This window comes from Equus przewalskii, chromosome 2, assembly GCF_037783145.1.
Source record: "Equus przewalskii isolate Varuska chromosome 2, EquPr2, whole genome shotgun sequence".
Taxonomy (NCBI): Eukaryota; Metazoa; Chordata; class Mammalia; order Perissodactyla; family Equidae; genus Equus; species Equus przewalskii.
Genome location: NC_091832.1, coordinates 41288890 through 41316742, shown reverse-complemented (window position 1 = coordinate 41316742; position 27853 = coordinate 41288890). Strand labels below are relative to the sequence as shown.

Below are 27853 nucleotides of genomic sequence, written 5' to 3'. Positions count from 1 at the left end.
AAAAAAAAAAAAAAAAAAAAGGAAGCTGCACACTAGGATGCTCTGTTGAAATCATTTTAATTAGCACAAGCCACAGAGCCAAGGGAAATAGACCAAGATACTTAGCAAAGAATTTTTAAAAATTCTCTGCTACTTGTTTTCCCTTTAAAAAAAAAGCAAATTAGGTTATATTTGAATACATTGCTGACAAACTGGAATATGAAAATGAAATGGTTTCCACAGGCTCCCTTTGTCATGGCTGGGGGGTGAGGGCGGGAGTGATAGGAGGAGCTCAGTCAGGTCTTCGTAGGTTCTAGTGAATCCCGAGGCTGTGGGTCTCAAGTCTCCCCTCAAGATGCGTCTTTCTCGTTCATACGCAGTGAGGACACTGAAACTCTCAAGTTGAAGCTCCATCCACCCTGATTTTCTTTACTTTGTACTTTGGACTAAAACCTTCATGAGATTTTTCACTTCAAATTTCAAGCTTTGTGTCATTCCTAGTAGGGTTTACTTTTTCTCTGTATATATCATGATTCCTAGAACGGTCTCTCCCTATTAGATAAGCTGTGCTATTATTTAAATTAGTGAACTAAGTCTTGGCCTACCTTCACTTGTTTGAAACTCACTGGTAGTTCTACTACAGTCCAGCCTTTCCACATTGTCAATCTTTCTGCGGCTAATGTCATTTCCTTCTATAATGATAGTTTCCATTTCTAATTCAGTAACATTTAGAGAGATCTAACTCGATTACTATAACTGACCTGGCTCTGTGACTAACAAGAGACCATGTTTCCTTTGCAGGTGTCTTTTGCTGACCTTGTTCCAATATTCACACTACCTTACACTGAGTTCTTATAGGACCTTTCCATTGAACTGATTCAGATCTTCATCAACATCATATGTGATCTATTATGTATCCCCTGATTTTTGTTCAAGCATAGTCATTCAAGGAATATTTATTGGGTGCTTCCCAGGTATATGTCACTGTGCTAGGCAGGGGAAAAAAGCAGCAAATCAGACACATACTGTCCTTGCCTTAATGATGAGTAAGACAGACACCAATGAGTTACACAATTGAACAATTCATTGTAACTACAGTTAAGTGCTAAAAGCTGAAATACAATGGGGTGTGAGACCATATAATTGGGAATCTAACCCTGCATTAGGGTCAAGGAGAGCTTCCTTGGGAAAGTATATTTAAGCTTACACTTGAGGTATAAGTAGGAGTTAACTAAGCAAAGAGTGGGGAGAAAAGGACAGCACACAGGGGGACCAGCCCATACAAAGGCCATGAGGAGGCAAGAGAGCATGGTAAGATCAAACAACTGAGACAGAAAGCTGTGTGGCTGGAGTGCAGAGTGATGGGGAAAGAAGCCAGGCCCAGATCATTACGGAATTTATAGGTCATGCTAAACATTTGGTCTTTATTCCAAAAGTAATGAGAACTATTGAAAGGTTTAAACAAAGACGTGACATGGTTGGATTTGTATTTAAATAGATGATCATGGCTCTAGCATGGAGAATGGACTCAAATGGAACAAAACTGGTGTGTTAGTCTGCTAGTGATGCCTAACAAACTACCTCAAAACTCAGTGGCTTAAACAGACATTTATGTTTTTCGCTCGGGAGGTCTGCACATTGCCTGATATGGGTCTACTTCAGGCTGTGGGTTGACTATGACTTTGACTATGACTATGTTGGGCTGGGATCAGCAGGGTTTAGCTGTAGATTGAGATTAAGTCTGCTCCACATGTCTCCTCATTCTCTTTCGGCCAGAGAATACACTGGGCATATCCCTCTTATGATGGACAGCAGAAGAGCAAGAGCACCAAACTAAACTGTGGAAGCACATGGAAGACATCTCCAGGAGTCATATCCATAAACATTCTACTGGCCAAATCCAGTCTCATGGCCAAGCCCAACACAGTGTGATAAGGAAGTATATTCCACCTCAAGGGAGGGAGGTGTGAATAAATATTTGTTGAGTAATACTCCAATATCAAATATATGGATATCAAATATATGATATCAATATCAAAGCAGCTATGATCAAAGCTTTTTCCATTCTCATGGAAATCAAGTAAATGGCAGTCTATTGCTTCCCTCATCCTAAGCCATCTTGTTTTAGCCCCCAAACAACTGTTGTAATTTTCCCAAAGCCTTTAACAAATAGGGTATAAAACTGGTATAATGTTATCAGCTTAGAATTATTTTGTCATTTACAGAAGAGTTTAGGGAACTTGACCCCAGTTTTTTCATTGAGTCTATGGATACAGTATGTGTATGACTGGTAGGTTGTCAGAAGCACATGCTGCAACAATGATTTTACAAGCTTTCAGAAACGAATTGATCCCTTTCTGCACTTACTTCTACGCAAACATGAGATGAGTGTCTTCCTGTCAGGGCTGGCTCTACCTTGCCCAGGAATGCTCACTCTTCTGCCAGCTGCTCCAAGGCTACCAATTCTACAATGAGTTCCAAATGGATGGACTGGTACAGTGCTATGTACTCTCATTGATCTTTAGACATAATTTATTATTATTATTTACATTTTTATTTTTCTTTTAAAAAATAATTTATTATTTGAGGGGAAAAGAAAATCTGTTTTTTCCCAAAGTCCTGATTTCTTAGCTCACATTCTTGGGCTCGGTTTTAACTGGGTTCATTCCTTTCTCCCATTCTTGCAGTTAGGCATGTATTCCCAGCAATAGCCCTGAGTCTTCAATAAGAAGTCAGTCTTGCTGTGGACATCAACATTTTTGGTGTGAGGCTGAGGGAAGAGTCCATGTAACTTGGGAGCAGCCCTGGAGAGTGAAAGTGAACTATTTTTAGCTGAATTCAAGTGGAGGCAATTCACTAAAAGAATCCAAAGGCTTTAGCAATATCTTAGACTGACTTTAATGAGCAGTTAGACTGAAATAGCTACAGGCTCCAGGGGGTTGACCAAACCTATTGAGGACCTCTACTGGGATATAAAAAGGTGCTTATATAGCTTGCATCATGAAGCAGTGTCAGCTTCTTCCATGCCCCCAGCACAGTGCTCAGCATGGGAGCATTTCTGCTCATCTTACTAATTGGACGCTAAGTACAGACAGAACAGAAAGGGACACTTATTTCTCTAATAAGTAGAAAAGCTTTCTTAGGAAAGAGCAGAAGACAGGCTCACAGAGAAGAGGAGACAGGGAGTCCTCAAGCAAGCATACAGGTGACACTTGTGACTTTTTAAAACAACTTTGAGCAGGCAATTTTCATTTAATTTCTTTTCAGAGTAGGAGACACATAGAAACAGCATGCTAAAGGGGCTGCAGTGCCAGGAAAAAATAAAGGGACTAATTTTAATTTGCCTTCCATTTCTGCTGCTAATGACACCCTGCTGAGACAGACTATAATATTAACACACAAATTCCCACAGACCCAATAACATTCTTTCATTAGGATGTCTTGGGTTTTTCTAAGATCTCTTTAGCACAACTTCTATCATTAAAAGGAAATATAACAGAAAAAGTAATTTATCTCACCTCCAGTAAAGAAAAAGAAAGGAGTAACAGAATTATAGGCTTTTTCCCACATTAGGTACTCCCAGTTAATTTTATTTTATGATCTTAACTTCTCATTACTTCAGATAACTAGAATATGAACACAAGCTTCCCTTAATCAAACCAAACACAATGCTTCCATTTTATTTAGTATTCTTAAAAGATATTTTAAGATTTTATACATTTCCTTATATTGTAGTTTCAAAGCAATTTATACATTTAATAACCATTCTGCACAAAATACCTACATGAATATTTGAAAGGCGACTTGACAAAATGGGACAAAAATTAAGTATAAAAGATTGGTAGAATTAGGACTAGAAATGGAGTGATGGGGTTCAGGACGCGCTACCCTAAACTACGGCACCTTGGCATACTGAATCTTTTAAGCTGAAGGAGTCTGAGAAACGGCATGTGCAGGAAGGACTTTTGACCTTCCCATGAAGCAGATCAAAACTCTCATGTGAGAGGTGCCCTCCCTTTACCTGGAGGAGAGGAGCATCCTTACCTCCGATGACAAGGGACATAGAAAGGAATGTGAACAAACAGGCCTTGCTAAGTTTCCCTCAGCTTACTATACTTAGCCTGCCTTTGTCCTATCACATCTTTCCAGGACTTTCCACTCTTTATCAAACCTAGCACAAAAACCGTTTTTCTGGGTCTTCATTTCCTTATGAAGTTTCCTGTGTCACATAAAACTTACACTAAATAAATTTGTAATGTTTTTCCCTTGTTAATCTGTCTTTTGTTATAGGTGTCCAGTCAAGAACATAAAAGGGTAGAGGAAAGATATTTTTCCTCCCTTACAGAAGTAGTCCAACTTTCTCTCCATTTAATATTCTCCAAAACAACTTAATAACACAAATATTTTAATGATGTTTGTAGATTACAAATTAATTAAAAGATGAGGTAAAAAATTATAGATGAAAGAGATGATTTAGATCAAATTGTATAGATAAGGATTATTTCTAAGTATAATATTCTTTATAATATATAGATATACATCTGAAATAATGTTTCTAAGGACCCAGCTAACTATAATAGAGTAACAGATTTTTTTTTTATTCTTAGGTCTATTTAAAACTCAATTTTATCATTGTAAAATAAACCTCTTGTGATGCAGCTGGATATCTAAACCTCTATTAATTATATAAACACTTAAGAGTCTGGTAAAAGAAAAAAAGACTCTACCCAATATCCATTTTAGAAAATTTAACAAAAAATAGATAAGTAATATGTCTGGATGTATCAGCACTCAGTAAATGTCTCATGATAGAAAAAAATGACATTATAATCGGAAGAGGTAGCAGATAGAAACTTTCCTCGTTCCCACATAGTAATCATTGTTAAGATTTTTCCAAAACATGTTTTCTTCTCTTCAATTTCAAGAATTAATCCCCATCAGGGAAAAGCACATTTTGAATTTTTCAAACCAAAAGGACCTAGTGTACACAGTTTGTCCCGTGCTTTGATTTTAACAAAATTAACCTGGCACAATCAGCCTCCCACTCTGGCAAGTAGCACTGTGGGAGGTCACAAGTGCCTTGTGGGAGGAGACGTGCCACCAGTCCTGTCAGACTCCCGGAAGAGAGGCATGCACTTGAGTGAGCACACACTCACACCCCTCACTTCTCATCCAAGCTCACAAGTTAAAGACAGAGCCCACATTTTCCTTTCTGAGAATGGAAAGCGGATTTAGGTGTCTATTATGTACTCCTTTATATGGAGTCTTGCTCAGGGTATTTTCTTGCAGAGGAATAAAACACTCATACTGCTGGAAGACAAGATGAAAAGAAATGCCACAAGGCTGAGGCTAAGGGACTGAGAGTTTGCCTGTTTGCTCCAAAAGTACAAATGTTTCTTCCCTGAGTAAATACGAAACAAAGTATTTAAGTAAGTGAGCATAAGCTCAGAGCTTTATCAACCAAATTTAAGGTGTAATTTACCAAGACCTAGAATCAACTTGATGTGAAATTTGAGATGCTAACAATCTTTTTTTTTTTTAATAAGATGAAGTAGTAAAAGCACCACATTTTCTAAGATCATGGTCAAATCATAGGGTTAAGGCAATCAGTTATAATCTAATTCAGGCCAAATATTTGCTTTTACCTAAATTATCTATCTCTTTGATTACCATTGAAGGTAACTGCCTCAGTTTTCAACTCGGCCTGGTTTATAGGTATTGGAAAAATAATGCCAGGCCTAAAGGAACCAGGTTTTCACAGAAGCCAAAAAAAAAAATCATTAAACTCCTCTTACAGGAAAGAACGGCCCCATGTAATATGACAATTTAGCAGTAACAAAAAATAGTACCTGACCTACTAAGACATTTTAGAAGAAATAAACATGATTAAGATAACTTAAGCTCTTAACCCATGTATTGAAATCATGACTGTAATACAAAATCAGAGGTTCTTGTGGGAAGGCTTCAAAAGTTCAGTCACAGTTGCCAGAAGTTGGGGGCAGAGGATCTGTGGCTGATACACAATCTTAGAAAAAATGCTTACCAGCATTATCTTCTTCTTTTTTAACTCAAAAGTATATTGATGGTTCTCATTGACCTCCTTTATAGTAAATAATTTTGTACTTAGTTATTTTTAATTGTAGTCCATTGTCTGAGGCTGTAAGGATCTTCTCAGAGAAAAACAACCAAGCGTTAGGAGCCTTCCAACTGACAGCCTCAAAACTCTCAACCTGGAGGATCCTCTGCTTGGACTCTCCATTGTGGCCTCTTGAGAACATCACTGACCCCTTCTGTTTGAGGCCCCTTTCAGCACTACAGTCTCTCCACTTTGCTACCAGTGTAAGCAGGAAGAGAGATTTCAAAAAGAAAATTAGGATGGCAAAAGGCCACATACTAGGGGAATATTCTAGATGAGCCCTATTTTTCACCTGCTTTTTGCAACTTAATGAAAATATTAAATACTAGTTTCTCCAGTTTCTAAATCTTTTTAATTCCAGGGCCAGACAGACTGGAAGCAATTACAGCTTGTTCATGAGGGTCTGTGGGAATGCTGACAGTTTTAATTTACATATTAACGCTGGAAAACATTTTGAGAGGAAAAGAAGAGCATTCTTTGGTCTTAGTAATGAATAGACTAAGAAAAAAACGAACAGGAAAGTGGTTGAAAAGCTCTAGGCAAAATGGTCCAGGTTTATTTTTTCTGTAATAATTTCAAACTATCCCTCATTCACTGTAATAAGACACCATTCCAACGGTGGATTTGCAGTCTTTTATTTTGCCTAAGATGACTGTTCTTTGGCTGAGTGTCTTCAGTAAAAGGCCTAACAATCAAAGTGAACAATCCATCTGTCTCAACTCCAACTCCTTCCTGGGAACAACTCATTCGATTGCTTGTTTTTCACCTCTACCACCCACCTAGAATACCTATCTTACCGCTCACAGGATAAAAACAAAACAAAACACTGAAACATAGGAATTGTTTTAAATTATTAGATTTCATTAAACAGCCCAGTTGGATGCTTACTCATTGGAATTTACTCCTGCTTCATCCCCAGTTCTTTGACAAATTCTTTTCATTCAAATATTAGCTTGACCCAAGAATGTCAGAAAGTTAGCTGCCTTAGCATTAGTTATTGCAGTCTGAGACCTCCCCAAGAAGTCCAGAAAACTAGAAACATAGCAAAATATGAACAGGAAACACAGTTTGCAAGTCATTTAATAACTATAGTTGTATAGAATTTTCAAATTGTTCATTTTTTCAAATTATTTTTCTGAATTAAATATCAAATTTGTGAAACAAAATATATCATATGGCCCTGGAAAGAACTGTTAAATGGTGGAGTAGTGCCAATGAAAAACTTCTTTCTGTATTAAGGAAGAGAGGGGAATGCACAGTAATCTATGTGATAGGTAAGTCCTATTATCCCCATTCAACAGAAGAGGAAGATGAGGCTCAAAAAGATTAAGTAACCTAACAAAGGTCACATGGCCATGACTGACATGGCACTCCCAATTTGGCCACTTTAATTTATTATCTATTTATTTATTTATTTGCTGAGGAAGATTTGCCCTGAGCTAACATCCACTGCCAATCTTCCTCTTTTTGTGTGTGGGCTGCCATCACAGCATGGCCACTGACAGACAAGCAGTGTAGGTCTGCGCCTGGGAATGGAACCTTGGCCACTGAAGCAGAGTGCACTGAACTTAACCACTAGACCACTGGGGCTGGCTCTTGGCCAATTTTAAAGGAAGATTAATTTTAAATTGGGTACCAGTCATTACTTATAAAATGAACACATTAATGTGATTAATTACAAAATATTTAACTGATGTGGGCCTTATAGAAAGTTTAAGGGAAACCAAAATTAAGGACTCCAGATTCATCTAGGCCCCTTTCAAATACAAAATATTCCTAATATTCCTTGTCCTATTACTGGAGGGGAAGGAGGAATCTTTCTATGGCTTAAAAAATAGCAATTCCAGGGGCTGGCCTGGTGGCACGGTGGTTAAGTTCACACACTGCTTTGGTGGCCCCAGGGTTCGCTGGTTCAGATCTTGGGCATGGACCTATACACTGCTTATCAAGCCATGCTGTGGTGGCATCCCACACAGAAGAACTAGAAGGACTTACAACTAGGATATGTAACTATGCAGTGGGGCTTTGGGGAGGAAAAAAAAAAAGCAATTCCATTCCTAGATATATACCCAAAAGAACTGAAAATAAGTATTTAAACAAATATTTATACACAAATGTTCATAGCAGCATTATTCACAATAGGGGTTAATAATGGAAAAAATGGGAAAAAACCCAAATGTTCATCAAGAGATAAATGAATAAACACAATGTGGTATTCATGTAAGTGAATATTTTCAGCCATTAAAAGGAATGAGGTACTGAAACATGCTACAATGTGGATTAACTTTGACAATATCATGCTACGTGAAAGAAGCCAGACACAAAAGGTCACATATTGTATGATTCCATTTATATGAAATATCCAGAGTAGGTAAATCTACAGACAGAAAGTAGATGGGTGGTTGCTGGAGGGCTGGGGGAAGGGAATGGGGAGGGACAGCTTAATGGGTATGGGGTCTCCTTTGGGGGCGATGAAAACGTTTTGAAACTAGATAGTGGTGATGGTTGCACAACACTGTGAATGTACTAAATGCCAATGAATTGTGAATTTTATGTCACATGAGTTTCACTTTGATTAAAAAAAACATAGAATAATGAAATAACGATGATTGACCATAAAGTCCTAGATGAATAGTAGGTAATTTGCTTTTTCTTGGTTTGTCACAATTTCAATAAGTTTTTGACTGTCATAAATGAATATATAAAAAAGTACCCATTAAAACTTCTAAATAAGGCATTAATGTAGCTGAGGTCCCCTAATTTATGCAGTTGGCAGAGCACCTAATAGAGTTTACAGTATACGAGAAGCTTTAAAAACGTTTCAAATTTGTATAAAGTGCAAAGAAAAAGAATACTGAGAAATACATGAAAGAATATAAAGTGGCCAGAGCCTAGGAAATAAGCTAACATACATGCACATGGGGAAATCTACATATTTGAGCATGCAGAGAGACATAAACACTCCGGAGAGAAACCTGCTTTTCCTCATAACTTATTTTGTGTCTCTCCAAAAACTGAAGAGTAAATAGTAGTTTACAGTCACCACCCTCTGGGTTTCAGCAAAGAGGTCACACACAGGGAGGGCCTCTAGCTGCCACTTCCAATTGCTTCCCTGGTGAAACAACGCAGGAGGTTAAGTTACTTCAGGAGACTCTCAACAGGGCTCCTATTGTTCCAAGTTCAAAACTCAGAGATACAATGGGCCCCATTCATACGAAGAGCTTACAGGCTGGGGAATGGTCCCTTAGTGACAACTTTTTGTTGGGACATCGAATTTTCATAAACACGGTCTTGCACAAATATGTATTAATTATTTTTTAAAAACAGCACAGAATAAAGAAATAAAATTCAAATGGACACTAAACTGAGACACTAAATGGACACTAAACTGAGTCTTATCCCCAGCTCTGTCTCTCATGAGACTATAAGCAAGTCACTTGCTCTTTCTGAGCCTCAGTTTCCTTGTTTATAAAATGACAATGATTTCTAAGATCACTTAGAACTCTAAAATTCTGTGAACACATATGAGGTCTATTGATGTTGCTAAACCATTCACTCCAACAAGTGGGGATAAATTATGAGTAGAAGAAAATCATTAATTCACACCTTTTCATTTACTATCAGCACTTAAAAACAAGGAGCTTTAATAAAAACAGGCAGAAAAACTATTTTCTGTTCTCTCTCCCTTAAACAGACAAATCGTAATGAATGAGGTCCAGTGAGTGCCCCCAACGAGTCCAGGATCACTCAAACAGGTAGCCCTACACAAAGCGCAATGATGAAGGGCATAAACAGAAGCCACGAGCATGTTTTTCTATCACCTTTTCTTAGCTTACTAATGCATTTCAAGAATCTCTTGATTTCTTTGCAATGACTCAAAATCGCCAGAAGAAAAATGCCAGTTACAACAAGAATGTGACCAATGTCCCAAGCTTCCACACCATGTCATTTTTTTGTTTTTTCAACCTCAAAACTTGCCAAAGCAAGAACTTTGTCTCCAGAGCCTAAGGAGAAAGACACACAATAAACAAAAAGGTCATTTCAAATGCATTTACAGTGCCAGGTAAAGAGGGGAAAATCTATCACATAGATATTGAAACGGAAAGTAAAATGAGCTTCTAATATCAGTGCATTACCCTTAACCCTTCCCAGTGCCATCCCGATTTCCTTCCCCTGCACAAGCAACTCAGCTACACAGGGTGACTTACTGGTTATAAATCCTTACTCTAGCTTTAGGTGTGAAATAGAGTATGTAAAACTTCAGTTTACTTTCATAGTAACATTCAGCTGACAAACAGGCTATATTAATTTAATTATTTTAATTTAAAAGTATTGGGAAATAAACCCAGTAAAAGGGATTTATACAGAAAACAACTCTGGTTTTACCTCTCAACTCAAGAAAAGGCCATCATATTATCTTACCCATGCTATCTGTCAATCTGGAGCAGTAATTCATGCCAGCTTTCAGAAATAAAAGGGTACTCACCAAGGTCTGAGGAGACTTTCTCAAACTGGCTGAGTATGGCACCTGCATTTGCTGACAAGAAGGCCTCATCATCTGCAGTCAGCTAAAAAAACAAAGCCCAGCAGAGTGGCTTCAAATGTTACCAAGCGGTTCCAGGAACCACCATTCAGAATGTCTCAGGACCACAAACTAGATCACAGATCAAGAAGTTCTGTACCAAATACTTCATACTTTTTCTTTATAGCTAATATATTAAATTAAATGTGGGTACCTTCTCTCCAAGTTTCCTGAGCGCTGTTAGTATCTCCACTTTCTGTTGGGTGTACAGGTCTCTTTCCAGCTTTCCTACCATGAGATCTCTATCCATCTATAATGGATGAATGCAAAGCATATGGTATTTAAGTTAAAAACATTCTATGCATAAAATCCAGCTTTTCAGATCTATTTCTTAAAAAAAGATCCTTTAGCTGATTTATATTATAAAAAACCATAGAAACAATTCAAAACAAACACGAAAGAAATGCCATTACGTAGTTCTAATAAATCTTAATGTTAATAATAACCATTGTCTTAGTTATAAACTCTACTGAGGAATTAGTAGGTCAATAGCTTCCTTCAGAGAGGAGCTATCCTCTAAGAACTCATTTCACTGAACCAAAGTGTTGTCTACAGGCTTGAATGAGATAACCGGTATCAGATCTCCTGGAACTGTGGTTAACTCTACAAAGTTCTGGTGGTGGAACTCTACCACCAGAAACACGGAGAGCATGTAGCATGTACTGGTACTATTCTATGTGCTTTACACGTATTACATATTATACACAATATGTGCTTTACATATATTATTTCATTTAATCCTCATAACAACCATAGAGGTAGGAACTATCATTATCATCTTTTTACACATGGGGAAATTGAGGCACAAAGACGTTGAATAAAATAACTTCCCCAAGGTCACATACCTCCACAGTGGAGCAGGGATACAAATCCAGCCAGTCTGACCCAAGTCCATGCTCTTAACCTCTATGCTACTGAATTACCAGTGGCTGCAGATAACTTTTTAATGCCCTAATTCGATTCAAGTCTATAAACAGACTTCCTGAAGTAACAGGTTTATAATGATGTTTGAAATTCTTAGATGAAAAAGGCCACACATGCATAAGGCAATGCTGCTAATGAATTCTAGGTGGGATTTCAACTCAGGGCTCCAGAAGTAAATGGTAAAACTTTAAAGGTGGAGTCTAAGTAGAAGTGGTCAGTAGCAATTTAAACTGCCATATGCTGTTTAAACCTCTACATATCGTTATCAACAATAATTACTCAAAAGACTAACTTCTCGTCAGAAAACTATGGGTTGTGGCTCTAAACTCAACCGACCAATTTTTTTTTTTTTTTTTAAAGATTTTATTTTTTCCTTTTTCTCCCCAAAGCCCCCCGGTACATAGTTGTGTATTCTTCGTTGTGGGTTCTTCTAGTTGTGGCATGTGGGACGCTGCCTCAGTGTGGTCTGATGAGCAGTGCCATGTCCGCGCCCAGGATTCGAACTAACGAAACACTGGGCCGCCTGCAGCAGAGCGCGCGAACTTAACCACTCGGCCACGGGGCCAGCCCCCCGACCAATTTTTTTTTAATAGACTGATTTTTAAAGCAGTTTTAGGTTCACAGTAAATTGAGCGAAAGATACAGAGATTTCCCACATACTCCTTGCCTTGACTCACGCATAGCGTCCCCGTTATAAACACCCCCCACGACAGTGGTATATTTGCTACAACTGATGAACCTACACTGACACATAATAATCACCCAAAGTCCATAGTTTTCATTAGGGTTCACTCTTGGAGTTGTACATTGTCAACTGACCAATCTTTAAACTTTAGAACAACATAATGAGCAAATTCTTGGGCTGAGAAAAGAAACACACACAGCAAGTGGATCAATTTAAAGAAACTTTACCTCTGCTAACCTTGTCCGAAGCTGACCTGGTTGTTTCTTTGCAAACAATCTGATGACCTCTGGGGTTTTAAAGGCCTGACTGATAGCTGCCTGGATAGCCTAGCAATACAAGAATACAGATATTGCAATAATTGATTGGTGCATCTTTAATTATTAATAGGTCTTTGTTCATCAAACACTGTTACAATTTTAGTTTCCATTTGCTACTTCTGTGCATGTCACTGGAGTCAAATACATAACTAAATGAAGATCTAGAAGCAGATGCTGTTTTATCCATAAGTAGACACTCATCTAGAAGTTAAAACCAAAAAAGGATACATTTTCTATCTTAAATATACTTAGAAAAAAAATAAAGAAAAAAATAACCTGTGTTACCAATGTGAGTAAATTATGCTTACCAGTTGCATTCCACTTAGCTCATCTACCAAAGTCATATTTCCAGACATAATTTTCTTCAGTGAATCATTAAATTCACTTAGTTGCTCCAGAGTTTCCTTTTTGGTTTCTTCATATTCATCTGTATCAAGTTCCTCTCTGAAGTACAGAGAACATAATATAGAAAAATATAAAGTTCCAAGTGAAAAAAGCAATCTTAGTATTTACACACTAAGACTTCAGATACATATATTTACAAAAAATGTCTTGGGGGGAAAAAGGTTGAAAGTAAATATCAAAATTAGTATGTGTTAGTGTTCGGATATTAGTAGTTTGGGTGTTTTCCTACAGTGAGGTGACTTTGATAATTAAACATTTTTCTCTTACCCAAATGAAGCACCCTTAACAAACCACATAATACCTTCCCTTTAAGCAGCCTAGGAATCAATGGTATAACCTTGGGCAAGATACTTCACACAGCCAAGCCTCAGTTCCCTTATCTATAAACTGCAGACAATGACAGTACTTCCGACAGCGTTGCTATGAGCATTAAATGAAATCTGGAAAGCGCTTGGCATATAACAGGTACTTGATAAATAGCTGTTATTATGATCATCATTATCACTGATGGTAGGTAAAATTTTGTACACCTTGAAATACAAAAGCAATGCAGTACATGTCATCTGAGTAAGAGGCTATTTTTACTCACAAATCAAACAACCCATTTATTAAACATTTACCTCAAATAACAGCTCCCATTTATCAAGCTCCTACTCTGGGCTAAGCACTGTGTCAGTCCCTTCATTTATAATACTTATAACAACTTTTCAAGGTTCTTAAAAAAACAACAGCATGGGGCCGACCCATTGGTGTAGCGGTTAAGTTCAGGCACTCCACTGTGGCAGCCTGGGGTTTGCAGGTTCAGATCCCGGGCGTGGACCTACATCATTCGTCAAAACCATGCTGTGGCAGCAACCCACATAGAAAATACAGGAAGACTGGCACAGATGTTAGCTCAGGGCCAATCTTCCTCAAGCAAAAAAGAAAGAAAGAAAAGAAAGAAAGAACAGCCTTAGTCCTTTGAGCAGTTAAGGCTGAAAACATACACTAGAAGTTCAAGTAGTACCTTCTAAGCTTGATACCAGGCAGGACTATTTAAATACTTAAAGACAAGGGAGGTGTTAGTATTTCCACTTCACACTGGAGGAAATGGAAACATAAGTGGGTTAAGTATTTTGCCCAAGTTCACACTTAGTAATTAATCAAAAGGCTTTCACATCCAGTTTATATGCCTCCAAAGGCTGCACTGAGTTTATTTCTAGAACAAAGCACTGTGAAGAACACTATAGGGGAAACCAAAATCACACATGGGTTTGCACCCACGGAGCCTGTAATCTACCTGCAGAAAAAAAAAAAAAGCCATTTTATAGCATAGCAGCATACAATTATACTATTACCTGCATTCCTCCAGATCTTGTAATTGCTGCATTAGTCTATCCAACTGTTCTTCTAAATTCTGCTTTAATTTGCTGGTCTCTGTCTTTCCTCTGGAAGCCATTTTAATCTCTAAGTTGAAGAATAAACCCACATACAATATATATTCAGTTATTTGAAACGATTCAACATACCAATGCAATTTAAAATAGGCTATACTCTTTCTGAGCTACAGGTGTGGGAAAGACAGTTGTGCAAAGAAAATCTCAATTTAGATAAAAAAGTTTAAACTCATATAGTAGTAACACCTCACAAAAACGCCTGGCAATCTTCTTAATTGACTTGACAAATTAGTTAGAAGTCTTCACGATTGGTATATCTTACTTTAAACAGATTTGATAAACGAAAATACAGAAATAGATTTATAAAGAAACAGAGCAGGTGTGACTTTGCTTGACAAAAAGATTCATTGTACTATTCCTTTTCCTTCTTAACAAGTCTGCGCCAAGACTCACACCACTCCTCGTGTTATCTTCTTGGTCTTGTGTGCATTTACCTAATGAGTTGTGGGCATGAACAACTTTTGATGTGAATTTCTTCTTTGGAAATGTGCCCATTTTTCCACTGGATTATCTTTCTCTTACTGATTTATATAACATGGATATGAAGGCTTTGTAGCCGTGTTGCAAATATTATCTCTTGTCTCCAGACTTTAAATTTTATATATGGCGTTTTTTGTCACACAATGATAAATTATTATTATTATTATTATTATTATTTTGCTGAGGAAGATTCCCCCTAAGGTAACATCTGTGCCAATCTTCCTCTATTTTATACATGGGTTGCCGCCACAGCATGGCCACTGTCAAGTGGTACAGGTCCATGCCCAGGAAATGAACCCAGGCCACCAAAGCAGAGCATACTGAACTTAACCACTAGGCCACGGGGCTGGCCCCCTAAATTATTATTTTTAATGGCCAAATCTATCTATCTTCTCCTTAAGTCTTCTTAGTTTTGTGACCCATGAAGGCAAGCCCTAACCATTTCAAGATTTTTAAAAATATACTATTTTATATTTTAAGACTTTTATAGGTTATATATGTATATACGTATTTTTTTATTTTTGAGGAAGATTAGCCCAGAGCTAACATCTGCCGCCAATCCTTCTTTTTGCTGAGGAAGACTGGTCCTGGGCTAACATCCGTGCCCATCTTCCTCTACTTTATATGTGGGACGCCTGCCACAGCATGGCTTCCAAGTGGTGCCATGTCCGCACCCGGGATGGAAACCGGCAAACCCCGGGTCGCCGGAGCGGAACATGCGAACTTAACTGGTGCACCACTGGACCGGCCCCTAGGTTATATATTTTTTACATTTAGCTCTTTAAGCCACCTGCAACTTTTTTGTTAATGCTGTGCAGTATTTTATTTTCTTTCAAATGGACAGCCAGTTGTCCCAACACTATTTACCAGTCAGTATTCATTTATGCCACCTCTAATGTAGACTCAATAGAAACAGACCAAGTCTGTTTCATTGATAACGTTCTGGTCATAAGGCATCAGCTCACTGTTTTAATTACTATAGCTTTAGAGCTGGTGTACACTGATAACCGATAAGGAGTTCCCTTTATTATCGTGGGGTTGTTTTCCCCCAATAATTCTTGTGCATTTTCTCTCCTAGATGAATTTAAGAATCAGTTTGTCAAATTCTCTTAAAAAGTCAACTGAAATTTTGACAGGGATTACATTAAAATTAGAGACTAATACAGAGAAAATCTGTATCTTTGAAATTTGAATCTTCCTATCAAGCAATACATCTCCCCATTTATCTCGACTTTCTTCTATGATCCTTAGTTTAAAAATAAAACTATTTTTTATTCCCCAAAGCCTTGAACATTGGCTTTTCTCAGATATTTTGTATTTTTTGTTAATATTGGGAACAGGGAACAATTTCTGATTATTGCTGGTGTAGAGAAAAGCTACTGACTTTGGTGTATTGATATTGTATGCATTTACCTTATCATTTATAGCACTTAAGTTTTTCCATTTATAAAAATTAAACTTGCATTCCTTTCAGGAAATACATTTTGCTTAATATTAGGTATAACCATTCATCAAAACCTAAATTCTAGGGTAACTTATTAAAGCATTTAAAATTTCCCTACATATAAGCATTACCAGATGATTTGATACGTGAACTTCAATGAAGAGGATTCCTTACATTATATTCAAGATAAATGAAATCAGTTTTTTAAAAAGATTACTACCATATCTTTTAAAATTGGCTTAAATCATCCATGATCATTAATGATATGTAAATATAAATGAGCTACATTATGACCAGAAGTGTAATTTACTATAGCTATATTTATATATAATAGATTCATGTATAATTAATAAGTTAGCCAGAAATATAATTTATTATAGCTATGCTTCATGTATAATTTCTCCTTGAAGTATACAATTAAATTTTACTCTTAAATCTGTTGAATTTCCCAGCAAAAGTCAAGGCAAACCCAAGATAACATGGAAAGTATCTTTTCAGGCTTAATTTCCTACAGTCTAATCATGCTGAACTACTTGCTGTTTCAAAACATGTCATGCACTGTCATCCTTCTCTTTTGAGCCTGCATTTTTTCTACTCATCAAGCCCAGATCATCCATTCTTCAAGGTCTAGCTCAAGTTTCACCTTCTCCCTAATACTTTCCTTGGTTCCCTCCCAATCACTAGTTGTGAGTTATTTGAGAGTAGGATTTTATTTTTCTTTACACACCAGCATCTACCACAATGCTGGGCCAATAGAAAGTAGTGAATAATTGGTAAACGAGGGGCTGGCCCAGTGGCTCAGCGATTAGGTGCGCATGTTCAGCTTCGGAGGCCTGGGGTTCACCGGTTTGGATCCCGGGTGTGGACATGGCACCGCTTGGTAAGCCATGCTGTGGCAGGCATCCCATATATAAAGTAGAGGAAAATGGGCATGGATGTTAGCTCGGGGCCAGTTTTCCTCAAAAAAAAAAAAAAATTGGTAAATGAATAATAAGAATTGATAGCTTCTTCCACTGCATCTTATTCTCTATTGAGGACTTGTTTCTGCCTTGAATTATACGTGATTTCATTATAGCACGTTTGTCTTTTTCTCCAAACTGTAAACTCTGACAGCAGAAAATGATTCCTCTCCTAGCCTCCTCAGCACTTAATACTGAATAGATATTCGATAACTGGATGAGTATATACAGGCACAACATATTTTAAGGAGGTAAAGCTATTCTAAAAAATTTTCAGGGAAGATGGAGGCACTTCAAAAGCCTTAACCTGGCGCTACATTACTTGAGATTTATCCCAGAAAGATTAACTCGCTGGCACCACCTAGCACTCAATACGGGTGGTGCACCTCTTACCGAAACTGCAGAAATGGCGCTCAAAAACTAATCTGGAGTGGAAGGGACTCATTCTTGCTCACCTGTCTGTTAGTACTCTGAACTCTGCACAGTGCTAACCGGTCTCAAAATACATAAACCTCCAATTCTTGAAGTTCCAAGTGTCATAAACTTGAAGAAAGTGAAATTGTTCATCAGGAGTACAAGAGGCTCAAAGTTCAAACCACCTGGCGGTGGAATTGGCTGGGAAAAGGGAAACCATTAACAAATAGTTTTATGTACTATATATAAACTTGGCCTAAAGCAGCCCAGATAACTTCCACTTGAGCAGCCTAAACACACCCCCTTCTTTCTAGGAAGACATCACGGGGGCGGGCGGAGGGTGAGGAGGACACCTGTTTCTCTGCACGGCGCCTCTGGCAGCCTTTCCGAGGTTTTCCTAGTGAGGCCGAGGGTGTTACTGGGGATAACCCCGCACCCAGGCCCGCCCTGGAGGAAGCTGTCAGACCCAGAGCACGGAAAAGGGGAGGCCGCAGAGCGCAGGTTTCCCCGGCTGGAAGTGAGCTGCGTTTGGACTTCAACCACCTGGACGCGGTCAGCGCGCAGCTCCGGCCACCGCCCCAAATCCCACCCCCACGGGGGACCTTGAAGCTCCCGGACTCGGGTCCCGCGGCGGCCGGGCTCCACTAGGCCCGGGTTGCCACCAGAGGTCGCCGTGACCCGCCGCCCCCGAAAATCTTCCGGCCGTCCCGGACCAGAACCGAGACAACCTCCTCAGCCCCTCTGGGGTCCCCTGCTCGCCTCCGCCCACCAGTCGGTCCCAGAGTTCGGAGCCAGGGGCCCCGCCTACCTGAGGGTCCCGGCCGGGCCCACGCGCGCAGGAGAAGTACTTCCGCCGGACGCACACACTTCCGGCCTCCTGGAGCCAATGAGGGTGAGGCCGTGGTGTTCCCCGCGCTAGCGTCCGGGTTGCGGGTCGTCTCCCTGAGGGCTCAGGCCCGGCGGCCCTGAGGAGGTGGTAAGTCCCCGTCCTGGAGCTGCTGAGAACCCAGTGTCTATGGGAGTCAGCCCAGGACTTTTTGTCGCAAGCTTAGGGGAGTCCAAGATGGTGCGGTCTTTGAGGGTCAAGTACAACGGTCCCCGAGGCAAGGTCATGTTCAAGTTTGGGGCACAGTCTGGCCTCTTCAGTGTTTCGATCTCTCTGTAGAACCCAAAACCTCGGTCAGTTTGCCTCTGGCCTTCGGAACAGGTGAATTCAACCCGGAAAAAAACCAGAAAACCTCCCAGAGGCTTCCTGAGCTTGGCGGAGGTGGGGGGCGGAGGGCAGAGGAAGAAGTCCTCCCTTCTGAACTTCTCTTTCCTCCGAAATGCTTCTTTCTGAAGCCCTGAGAGGCTGGACCCACCCTCCTGGAAGCGGTTTGGCACGCCCCTTACGGGGGAGACTCCTAGCTGTTGGGCAGCGCTTTAAGTTAACTCGGATATTAGGTGGAAACCACTTCTGGTGTTCGCAGCCTATCTCCTTGAAGAGTTAGTAGTCCGCAAGACATCAGGGTTTAAGGAAAGATTGTTTCAGAGGTGTTGTCTTTGAGCTGATTGTATCTCAGCTGCCCAGAACAAGCTTCCAGCTCAGATTACCGTAGAACTCGACCAGAATTAATTCTTTCTGTCAGTTCTTTCTGATCACAGAGTTCCTTATTACCATAAATCGTTTTCTAGAGTTACAATTTGGATGTGAAACCACTGTTCTAGCCCAAGTTACGGAGGACTAGTGACAGGCAAGTTGGAATGGTTCCAAAAGCCTGCCTACCTTGCAAAACGCTTCAGATTCACAGAATTTCCTTTGTAAGAGTAAGTGACTGCTACCTAAGTTTCGATATATGAATGTGTGTGGAAGTGTCAACGTTTTGAGTAATATGGAACTCTCGGGGACAAATAGGGTCACTGCGAAACAAAACAAAACTGGAAAATATACTGTCGTCTTTCATCATTTGGAGAACTTGCTGAATAAACGTTTGCTCATTGTGTCCCTCCTCAAATTTTGATGATGATAATACAGTCGTTTGTGTTGGTTTTGGTGTGTGCAGCCTTAGAGGCTGAGGAGGAATGGCCTCACCGTATGTGTATCCTATTTGCCTGATCTTCTTTCTTGGTGATTTAATCTGTTTCAGCGGTTCTATGCTGAGGATGTTCTTATGTGCCTTTGGGTTCTTGTTTAGAGTTAATGAATAATCAAAAACTATTCCTAGTGCATAAGTAAGAGATATTGGTTTGGGTTCCAGTTCTCAAACAAAAATAGAATCCAAGCTCTTGGGGGCAGGGGAGGTGCAGGAAGGAAGAGAAGAAATTGGAAAAAGAGGATTGATATGTTAGGTAGGTATCACTGGATAGAGCATTGGGGAAAATAACCTCAGAGCTAGGAGTAAGAAGTGGAAAACCTGATGAATACCACTTGGCAGCTGCAGGATGTTAGGACGCTTCAACTTGGACTTAGAATGGGAGTCCAGAGAGTGTAAGTTGCACTCCACTATTTTCTCTACCCAGTAGAAAAAATACTGGGGCAGGTGAAACTTGAGTGGCTGACAAGAAGAACTGTGAAACCAAAGCTCTCTGAACACGTGGACCTCTTTTAAATGTCTACTAGTAGATAGCTTTTACCACTGTAAGTCTTGGGTAATGGTTAAGAGCATGAACTTTTAGAGTGAATGTTGTTATGGGAGCTGTGAGATCTTGAGCAAGTTAACCTCATTCAGGTTCAGTTTCCTCATCTGTTAAAAAAAAAGGAATAATAACAGTGCCTTCTTTATTGGAGTGTTGTAAGGATTACATGAGTGCTTAGCGTATTGCTTGGCTCACGGGGAAGAACTCAGTGAATGTTACTATTATCCTCATCGTCATTATAGTTAATTAAGCATAATCGGATATATATTCATAAGGAATAGGTCCATCCAAACAGAATGAGTGAATGTATTACCATTCAGTGAGGAGCACAGGAGATAAAATGAGACTTTCATAAGCAGGAACCCTGAAGTTTTCTGCCCCTCTGCTGTCAATTTCCCAACCGCAGGCAACCACTGATCTGCCTTCTGTCCTTATAGATTAAATCGTCTGTTCTGGGATTGCATATAACTGGAATCATACCGTGTGTACTTTTTTCTATCTGGCTTCTTTCACTCAAAATAATGTCTGTGAGATTCAGCCAGGTTATTTGTATTAGTAGTTGACTCCTTTTTATGGCCTGGTAGTATTCCATTATATGGCTATACCAACTTTTCTTTTTCTTTTTTTTTTTATTGAGTTAATGATAGGTTACAATCTTGTGAAATTTCAGTTGTACATTAATGTTTGTCATTCGTGTTGTAGGTGCGCCACTTCACCCTTTGTGCCCACCCCCCACCCCACCTTTCCCCTGGTATCCACTAAACTGTTCTCTTAGTCCACATTTTTAAATTCCTCATATGAGTGGAGTCATGCAGAGATTGTCCTTCTCTAACTGGCTTATTTCACTTAACATGATTCCCTCAAGGTCCATCCATGTTATTGCAAATGGAATGATTTTGTTCTGTTTTGCAGCTGAGTAGTATTCCGTTGTATTATGCACCACATCTTCTTTATCCATTCATCTGTTGATGGGCACTTAGGTTGCTTCCATGTCTTGGCTATTGTAAATAATGCTGCAGTGAACATTGGGGTACATAGGACTTTTGGGATTGCTGACTTCAAGCTCTTTGGATAGATACCCAGTAGTGGAATGGCTGGATCGTATGGTAGTTCTATTTTTAATTTTTTGAGGAATCTCCATGCTGTTTTCCATAGTGGCTGCACCAGTTTGCATTCCCACCAGCAGTGTATGAGGGTTCCTTTTTCTCCACAACCTCTCCAACATTTGTTACTATTAGTTTTAGATATTTTTGTCATTCTAATGGGTGTAAGGTGATATCTTAGTGTAGTTTTGATTTGCATTTCCCTGATGATCAGCGATGAAGAGCATCTTTTCATGTGCCTATTGGCCATCCATATATCTTCTTTGGAGAAATCTTTTCATGTCTCCAGCCCATTTTTTGATTGGGTTGTTTGATTTTTTTGTTGTTGAGTTGTGAGAGTTCTTTATATATTATGGATATTAAGCCTTTGTCAGATATATACTTGCAAATATTTTTTCCCAGTTAGTGGCTTGTTTTTTTTGTTTCAGTCCTCTTCATTTGCCTTGAAGAAGCTCTTTAGTCTGATGAAGTCCCATTTGTTTATTCTTTCTATTGTTTCCCTTCTCTGAGAAGACATGGTGTCTGAAAAGATCCTTTTAATACTGATGTCAGAGTGTACTGCCTACGTTTTCTTCTAGAAGCCTTATGGTTTCAGGTCTCACCTTTAGGTCTTTGATCCATTTTGAGTTTATTTTGGTGAATGGTGAAAAAGAATGGTCAATTTTCATTCTTTTACATATGGCTTTCCAGTTTTCCCAGCACCATTTGTTGAAAAGACTTTCTTCTCTCCATTGTATGCCCTCAGCTCCTTTGTCGAAGACAAGCTGTCCATAGATGTGTGGTTTTATTTCTGGGCTTTCAATTCTGTTCCATTGATCTGTGCACCTGTTTTTGTACCAGTACCATGCTGTTTTGATTACTGTAGCTGTGTAGTATGTTTTGAAGTCAGGGATTGTGATGCCTCCCGCTTTGTTCTTCTTTCTCAGGATTGCTTTAGCAATTCAGGGTCTTTTGTTGCCCTGTATGAATTTTAGGATTCTTTGTTCTAATTCTGTAAACAATGTCATTGGGATTCTGATTGGGATAGTGTTGAATCTGTAGATTATACCAACTTTTCTTAATCATTCATTCATTCATCTCTTGATTAATATTTGAATTGTTTCCAGTTTTTGGCTATTATGTATAAAGCCAAACCACACAATTCTTTGTATGGACATATGTTTTCATTTCTCCCCATTATTTTTAAGCTCTCTTCTTAATTCTTACCTAAGATCCTTTTTCTATGGCATGCTTAAGGACCTTCCTCCATCAATTATTTGCTTTCTTGCAGCTTCCGTGGCTTCCTAGTGGTGCTTTCCCCTTGACCTACCAATGTTCTAAATCTGTTCTTCAAAAAAAATCAAATCAAAGAAACAATCTTCTCTTCACCGTGAGAGCCTGTTGAAGACAGTGTTCAGTATCTCTGGGTTTTACTGCTAGGTTCTAGTCTATTTCTTTCTGCCTGCTAGATCTCTCGATGTGGATGTCCTATATGTACCTCACATTCAACACCTATAAAACGGTAGCCTGTCCCTTTATGCCTCTCTCCACACCTCCCAACCTGCGTTTCCCAAAATACTCTGTTGACTAGTGGTACACCATCCACCCAGTCACTTAAGTCAGAAATCTCTTCCTCCTCCATCTGCTCCTCCTCCTCCTCCCCTTCTCCATTGAGTCGACCGATCCATTTGTAAACCCTTGACACCGTCCCTCCCTGTTATTACCCTTCCTCGTCTCTCATCTCTGCCGATGCAGTGCTCCAAAGTAGTGCTTTGCAAACTTGACGATGCGTGCAAATCACCTGCGGATCTTGTTAATATGCAAATTTTGATCCAGTAGGTCTAGAGTAGGGCTTGTGATTCTTCATTTCTAACCAGCTCCCAGGTGATGGCCATGCTGCCGGTCATTCTGTCTTCACTCACTCTCTTGGTAATGTCATCCAGTCTCATGAGTTTAAATACTATCTGTATGCAGATGCCCCAAATCTGTAGTAAATCTCTAGTCTGGACCTCTCCCCTGAACTTGGTTCTGTTCTCCATTTGCCTACCTAACGTCACCATTTGGATGTCTAATAGATATCCCAAATTTAACTTCTTTATACACTGAGTTACTAATCTCTCCTCAACCTGCTCCATGGCCATCTTTCTCTTCTTAATTAAAGGTAACTCTATTCTTTTAGTTGCTTAGGCCAAAAACTTAGAGAATCCTCAACTTCTCTCTCTCATAGCCCACAGTCCATCCATCAGCAAATCACCTTGGTCCTCCCTATCTGATATATCCAGTCTCATGACTTCTCACCATTTGTGCCATGTCCACTTTGGTCCAAGTCTGCATCAGCTCTCAATTGGGTTACTGGAGTAACTTCCTATGTGGCCTCTTTGCTTCCACCCTCATTTCTCCCTATATTCCGTTCTCAACTTCAGCCAGAGAGATCCTTTAAAAATATATTAGATCATGTCACTCCTCTGCTCAAAACCCTGCATTGGCTCCCTGTTACCTCTTTGACTACATCTGCTGCTCCTTCCTTCTGTGCCTCAGAAGGAAGAATGCCTCAGCCATTCTGATGTCGCTGTTCCTGGAATGCGACAGGCATGCTTCTGCCTCAGCTTTGCATTGTTACCTTTGTCTTCCGTCAGATACCTGCGTGGCTCACTCCCTTGCCTCCTGGAATTCTTTGCTCAAATGTCACTCAGTGAGGGCTTTCCTGACCGCCCGGTTTAGAATTCCAACACTGCTTATCCTCTTGCCCTGCTATGTTTTTCTCATAGCTCCATTACTTAATATGCCATGTATATATATGTATCCATCTTAACTATGTTCCCCAACGCTGGAATGTAAGCTCCATGTGACTAAGGAATTTTGACAGTTTTGTTTACTGCTTTATTCCCAGGATCTACAGCCTAGTAATTGCTCAAGAAGTATTTGCTGAACCATGATGAGTGAATGAGAGTTATTTCTAAAGTGCTCTGATAGGTTTCTCCCTATTTAAACCCTGTAATATATCCCCATTCTCTACAGGATAGAATCCAGGCTCCCTAATATCACATCTGAGGGGGAGGAGACCCTAAAAACAGTCTTCCAATGTTAACTTTTTTTAAAATTCTAGTAAAGTAAAAAAAGAAAAAGAAAACTTCTTTGTGGAATTTTTTGACCTCTCCCTAGTGAAATATTTAACTAAGACGGGTCTAATTAGGAATTCCATTATTACATATCTTTCTTTCTTTTTTTTTTAAGGATTGGCACCTGAGCAAAAAACTGTTGTCAATTTTCTTTCCTTTTTTTTTTTATTCTTCTCCCCAAAGCCCCCCAGTACATAGTTGTATATTCTGGTTGTGAGTGCCTCTGGTTGTACTGTGTGGGACCCCGCCTCAGCATGGCCTGATGAGTGGTGCCATGTCCGCACCCAGGATCCAAACCACTGAAACCCTGGGCCGCCGAAGCGGAGCGCATGAACTTAACCACTCGGCCACAGGGCCGGCCCTACATATCTTTATTTTCAATATAAGCAGAAAATATATGTTGAAGACAATAGTATGTCATATACAGCCAAACTTTCAGATTAAAATGAGCATTTGGAAATTTGCTACTCAATTCGATTAGTAGCTAGAAGCTTTTCACTTACTTCTAGGGTTTAGCAAGTGTGGGAAAAGTAGTATGAAGACTAATTTTAAATATAAGTTTTTTAAATTTTTAAATGGGAATTAGTAGATGTCAAACATCAAATATTTTTTCCTTATAGGAAATTTAGTGAGTTTAATGCTTAATATTTTTTGTTTCTCAAACCTCCCTTGATGTCCCAGAAAGCTGATCATATGTGCACACCGCCCACGTTTTGCTTTGAGGTTCAGAGATGTTATACCCCTGAAGCCCAGGCCCCCGGTTAAGAACCCAGAACAAAGCATCCCCCCACAAAATAGTTGCTCAACAAAGTTCCTTCCCCTCTGAGCGAACATGGGTCATCGCAGAGAATTTTGTTAGTCTGTGAGGGAAGTTGCTGATTGTGGCTGTCTAAATTATGAGAGAGCTGAAAAATAGCCGTTTTAGAATTTTATCATTTTCACCTGTATCAGAAAGAGTATAGTTTATATTTCGTAAGCTACTAGTAGCATAAAACAGATGTTTCTTAGTGAAATTAACTCTCATGAAACCAGATTTGGTTTTGGAGGAAATGATAAAACCATAAAAGTAAGTAAAAATTCGGTTTTATAGGTGATGGATTAAAGTGCTGGTTCAAATTATGCTTCAAGTTATGCTTATCAATTATGAAACATAATTTCATTTTCTGAAGTTATGTTAAGAATGTTGCATAATTTCAAGACACAGAAATACCAAGCAGCCTTGGTCTTAAGAAGCAGCTTCTTGGGAGCAGACCCTGTGGCCGAGTGGTTAAGTTCACACGTTCTGCTTCCGCGTCTGAGGGTTTCGCAGGTTCGGATCCTGGGTGCGGATATGGCACCGCTCATCAGGCCATGCTGAGGTGGTGTCCCACGTGCCACAACTAGAAGGACCCACAACCAAAAATACACAACTGTGTACCGGGGGGCTTTGGGGAGAAAAGGGAAAAATAAAATCTTAAAAAAAAAAAAAGCAGCTTCTCGGATTTACAACCAGTTAAAAATTTCTAAATAGCGAAAAATCGTAAAAATCGTTGGATTCTGCCGTGTGTTTTGAAGGTGAAGCCATTAGGATTTCGTGATGGGGAAAGAAGGGCATTAAGGATGATTTGAGGTACAATTGTCCCCCGTTCTCCATGGGGGGTACATTCCAAGACCCCCAGTGGGTGCTGAAACCACAACTGGTACCAAAGCCTCTATGTACTATGTTTTGTCCTATATGTTTATGTTTGAGGTGCGACAGCAGAACTAGCGCATATTTCTTTTTCCTTCTTCATATTTTTGTGGGTAAAAGATTGGTTCTTACCATAGATCTTAGCAACCTAAGCATACGATTTTTTTCCTTCCTTATTAAGTCGAGAACTTTCAGCTTTTCTCTTAGAGGAAGCACTTGATGGCTTCTCTTTGGCATACCTGAATTGCCAGCATCACTGCTCTTGTGCTTTGGGGCCATTATTAAGGAAAATAAGGGTTATTTGACTGCAAGCACTGCCATACCACGACAGTCCATCTGATAGCCGAGATGACTACTGAGTGATTAGTAGGTAGGTAGCATATTTCATGTGGATACACTGGACCAAAGGATGATTCACGTCAAGGGCGGGACAGCAGGACAGTGCGAGATGTCATCACGCTACTCAGGAGGGCGTGCAATCTAAAACATGAAATGTTTATTTATGGAATTTTCCGTTTAATATTTTCAGACCACGGCTGACTGTGGTTAACTGAAACCACAAAAAGTGAAACCACAGAGAAGGGGCTACTGTACTTGGCCCTGGCGGCTGGAAGAATGGAGGTGTCATCTGCTGAGGGCTTCAGGTAGATCAGGTTTGGGGGGGTGGCAAGATAGAGAGTTCAGAAAAAAAGGAAATTCCGTCTGATAGAAATACTATCTTGAGATAATTTGGCGTTTATCTGACATGTTAATGTTTGGTTAATGAGGTCTAAAGAATGTAAAGGCTGTGTTATTATTTTTTTTTTAAGATTTTATTTTTTTCCTTTTTCTCCCTAAAGCCCCCCGGTACATAGTTGTATATTCTTCGTTGCGGGTCCTTCTAGTTGTGGCATGTGGGACGCTGCCTCAGCGTGGTTTGATGAGCAGTGCCATGTCCGCGCCCAGGATTCGAACCAATGAAACAGTGGGCCGCCGGCAGCAGAGCGCATGAATTTAACCACTCAGCCACGGGGCCAGCCCCCAAGGCTGTGTTATTTTTAAATAGTTTCTGTCAATCATAGTAACAGAATTATTTCAGGGGACTTCATTATTAATGTATGATGGTTCAGGTTTCTAATTCCTAACTTTCAGCACTACGTCTGGGATGTGGAAGGTGCTCAGAAAATGTCGATGTGGTGGGTGGCTAGTGTGTTTGTTAGGTAACCTCCTCTCCAGTGGGTACCACCTGAACAGAGCAACAGATGGAGCACAATCATTTCCACGTGTGAATGTCTGTGTCTGTCATAGTTGTGTTGGGAGATGTTTATATTGAATTTGTTCCTCCCACCAATAGATACTGTTCTTTTCCTCAAGAAATGGAGTTGTCTCCGCTTTGTAAAGACGTTGAGAGCATCTGTGATTAACTAGCTCCTATTTAAAATACCTCAGGATCTGTGGAAACACAGAACAAGTAAGAAGACAAAACATCAGGAAGGGTCAATTGACTGTTTTCTCTAGACAAGAATTGACTGTCATGATGCAATAGATTGTTGTAACCCATATGGAGGAGACTGTGGCCACTTTTAATCTAGAATTTCCCACTGCGTTTTTTTTTTTTTTTTTTTTT

At 39.6% G+C, this 27853-nt stretch overlaps 2 protein-coding genes across 9 annotated transcripts in view; one reads left to right on the top strand and one right to left on the bottom strand.

The window, feature by feature from the left end:
• Positions 1-2510: 2510 nt before the first annotated feature.
• LZIC (leucine zipper and CTNNBIP1 domain containing) lies at positions 2511-18687 on the bottom strand. Of its 5 annotated transcripts, none has more exons than XM_070610874.1 (7): positions 18570-18687; positions 14366-14474; positions 12932-13067; positions 12534-12632; positions 10852-10947; positions 10602-10683; positions 2511-2783 (listed from the first exon to the last, which is right to left on the bottom strand). In XM_070610874.1, exons 2-7 carry the CDS (start codon positions 14464-14466, stop codon positions 2701-2703), a joined length of 597 nt encoding a protein of 198 aa, XP_070466975.1. In that variant the 5' UTR covers positions 14467-14474; positions 18570-18687; the 3' UTR covers positions 2511-2700. The 5 variants fall into 5 exon arrangements, with proteins under 5 accessions (XP_070466975.1, XP_070466974.1, XP_070466979.1 ...); XM_070610873.1 differs by lacking the exon at positions 18570-18687 and adding an exon at positions 17803-17962; XM_070610876.1 differs by lacking the exon at positions 2511-2783 and adding an exon at positions 3630-10119.
• The window catches only part of NMNAT1 (nicotinamide nucleotide adenylyltransferase 1), a 28393-nt gene continuing 19159 nt past the window's right edge, over positions 18620-27853 (top strand). The window contains exons 1-2 of one of the 4 annotated variants that reach the window (XM_070610871.1): positions 18687-18737; positions 26777-26891. The gene's annotated coding sequence lies outside the window, so the exon portion shown is untranslated. Of the gene's footprint in view, positions 18738-18949; positions 18969-19196; positions 19568-26776; positions 26892-27853 lie in introns of those variants that run through there. The other 3 variants (XM_008517182.2, XM_070610872.1, XM_070610870.1) reach the window with 3 other exon arrangements.